General features: G+C 53.1%; 1 protein-coding gene and 1 long non-coding RNA gene across 7 annotated transcripts in view; one reads left to right on the forward strand and one right to left on the reverse strand.

The window, feature by feature from the left end:
* The first annotated feature begins 80 nt into the window (after positions 1-80).
* Capn3 (calpain 3) overlaps positions 81-2,116 on the forward strand; it is a 50,621-nt gene continuing 48,585 nt past the window's right edge. For 2 of the 6 annotated variants that reach the window (XM_005381338.2, XM_005381339.2), the window contains exon 1: positions 87-859. In XM_005381338.2, coding sequence (XP_005381395.1) covers positions 551-859 — 309 coding nt within the window. In that variant the 5' untranslated portion in view covers positions 87-550. Of the gene's footprint in view, positions 860-2,116 lie in introns of all 6 variants that reach the window. The other 4 variants (XM_013512463.1, XM_013512462.1, XM_005381335.2 and 1 more) reach the window with 4 other exon arrangements.
* The window catches only part of LOC106148135, an 818-nt gene continuing 494 nt past the window's right edge, over positions 1,793-2,116 (reverse strand). Inside the window, exon 2 of the long non-coding RNA XR_001233303.1 lies at positions 1,793-1,957. This is a non-coding gene — a long non-coding RNA (uncharacterized LOC106148135). The remainder of the gene's footprint in view (positions 1,958-2,116) is intronic.

The raw sequence follows: 2,116 nt of genomic DNA on the forward strand, positions 1-2,116 counted from the left end.
TTAATTTGGTGGCCCAATGAATGGCTCCGTGTAGCTTCCACTGTCCGCCTTACTCAGCTATTCCCCTCTCACTTCCTGGCCACACTGACGGCACTGGCAGCGCAGGGGCGTCTGCAGCCGGGTCCTCCTCTCCCTCCACGCAGTCTCCTGTGTGCAAGCCTCTCTCCTGGGCTCACAATCTTTCTTCACATCTATTTTTAGTTTTCCTGGCTCAAGCTTCTTTAGGCTACTGAAACACAACCCTCACACTCTCTCCCTCTCCCTCTGGCATGAGTGCAGCTGGTAGGAGCCCCCAGGTACAAAGCGCTCAGAAATCCTGTTGTCTTCGTTTCTTGGGGGATCTTATGGCTCCAGGATTGAAGCTTGGTTTTTCAAGCTGGACATTAAGCCGGGGGACCTTCTGACGGACTTTCAGTTTGGAATCAGAGGTGGACATTTTTCTCTCAGATGACAAACTCACTCCAACTTCCCCTCTGCACTTGCGGCCCTTCCTTAAAGGTAGCTGTATCTTGTTTTCTTTAAAACCTCTTCCTTTCAAACGCTGCCCGCCATGCCAACTGTGGTGAGCGCGTCTGTGGCCCCGAGGACAGCAGCCGAGCCCAGGTCCCCAGGGCCAGTCCCCCACCCAGCCCAGGGAACGACAACGGGGGCTGGGGGCGGACACCCAGGTGGCATCTATTCAGCCATCATCAGCCGCAACTTTCCTATCATCGGAGTGAAAGAGAAGACGTTTGAGCAGCTTCACAAGAAATGTCTAGAAAAGAAAGTTCTTTATGTGGACCCCGAGTTCCCACCGGATGAGACCTCTCTCTTTTACAGCCAGAAGTTCCCGATCCAGTTCGTCTGGAAGCGCCCTCCGGTGAGTAGCTTCCTGGCGGCTGGCTGGGGCACTGCTCAGACACGTCCTCCGCTCAGCACCTCCCGGAGGCCGGCTGCGTGCACAGCCGCGGAGAGCAGGGTCCTGGCAGCGGCTCTGCTGAGCTGCGCGCTCCAGCGGAAAGAGGGGAAGAGAGGAACAAAGCCTACATGTTTCTCCAAACTAAAAGGAGAGGCAGGTCTGATCCTGATTCTCCTGTTCTCTCGCACTTTGAGGGGGTGGGGGCTTGTTTTGTTTTGTTTGTGGTACTGAGGATCGAACCCAGGGCCTTTTCACTGAGCTGCATTCTTAGCCCTTTTTACTTTGAGAAGAGGTCTCACTAAATTGCCCAGGCTGGCCTGGAATTTGGGCTCCTCCTGCCTCAGCCTCCCTAGAGCTTGAATTATAGGGATGGAGCATTATGCTTGGTTAAAACTTGCTTTTTTATGAAAGTGGATTGTAACTCATTTTAATTCATCCTGTAAAAATAAAGTATTCCTTCCCCAAAACAAATTCTATCCAGATCATTCTACCCTGTCTGTTTAAACAGCTTGCATCTTTGTAAGATTCCTCCCATTTCACACAGAACCTAGAAAAAGGAAAGGCACAGGCAGAGACTACTTTCTCAAGCATGAGGCGTTAGGGTGACAAGAATCCTAGCAATTAATCTGGTCTGTATATCCCACCTCACAAATGAGGAAACCGAGGCAAGCACGCAGAGTGGAATCTGTCCAGTGAGCGCGTGACCGAGCCCGGGTAAAGTCTCTACTCTCCTGGGAAACTTTTCAGCCTCCAGGTGTCACTTACAGTGATCTCCCGGCAGGAAAACTATGTCCCTGGCTCCTTTCTCGACCATTCCGCTAATATGACTCTTGTTCTTTTTTTATTTTTTGGTCTGTATTTTTTTCCAGGAAAATAAAACTGCCTACCATTATATAAAATAAGAACACACATTTAATTACAAGTAGGCCCATTGGTCGGCGGGCGGAGGAAAGTCCAAGGTTTTGACATCAAGTCTGTAGTCGGGCTCCGCAGTGCAGGCAGGGTAAGGAAGGGCGGCCCGGCGCTAGCAGACCTGTCCCCAGGAGAGTGGGAGGTGACCTACGTGGGAGGGTGAAAGGCTCGGAGTTCAGGAGAGGGTGGACAGCCCCGATTCCAGGCGCCAGGGGGACAACGGGGAGGGGCCCGCAAGGCAGGAACCCGGGCGCCGCGGCCGTGGCTCCCAGCTGTGCGGCAGGGGCTCCGAGGCCCGCGCTGGGC

Source organism: Chinchilla lanigera, unplaced genomic scaffold, assembly GCF_000276665.1.
Source record: "Chinchilla lanigera isolate Chin_1 unplaced genomic scaffold, ChiLan1.0 scaffold00015, whole genome shotgun sequence".
NCBI classification, from domain to species: Eukaryota; Metazoa; Chordata; class Mammalia; order Rodentia; family Chinchillidae; genus Chinchilla; species Chinchilla lanigera.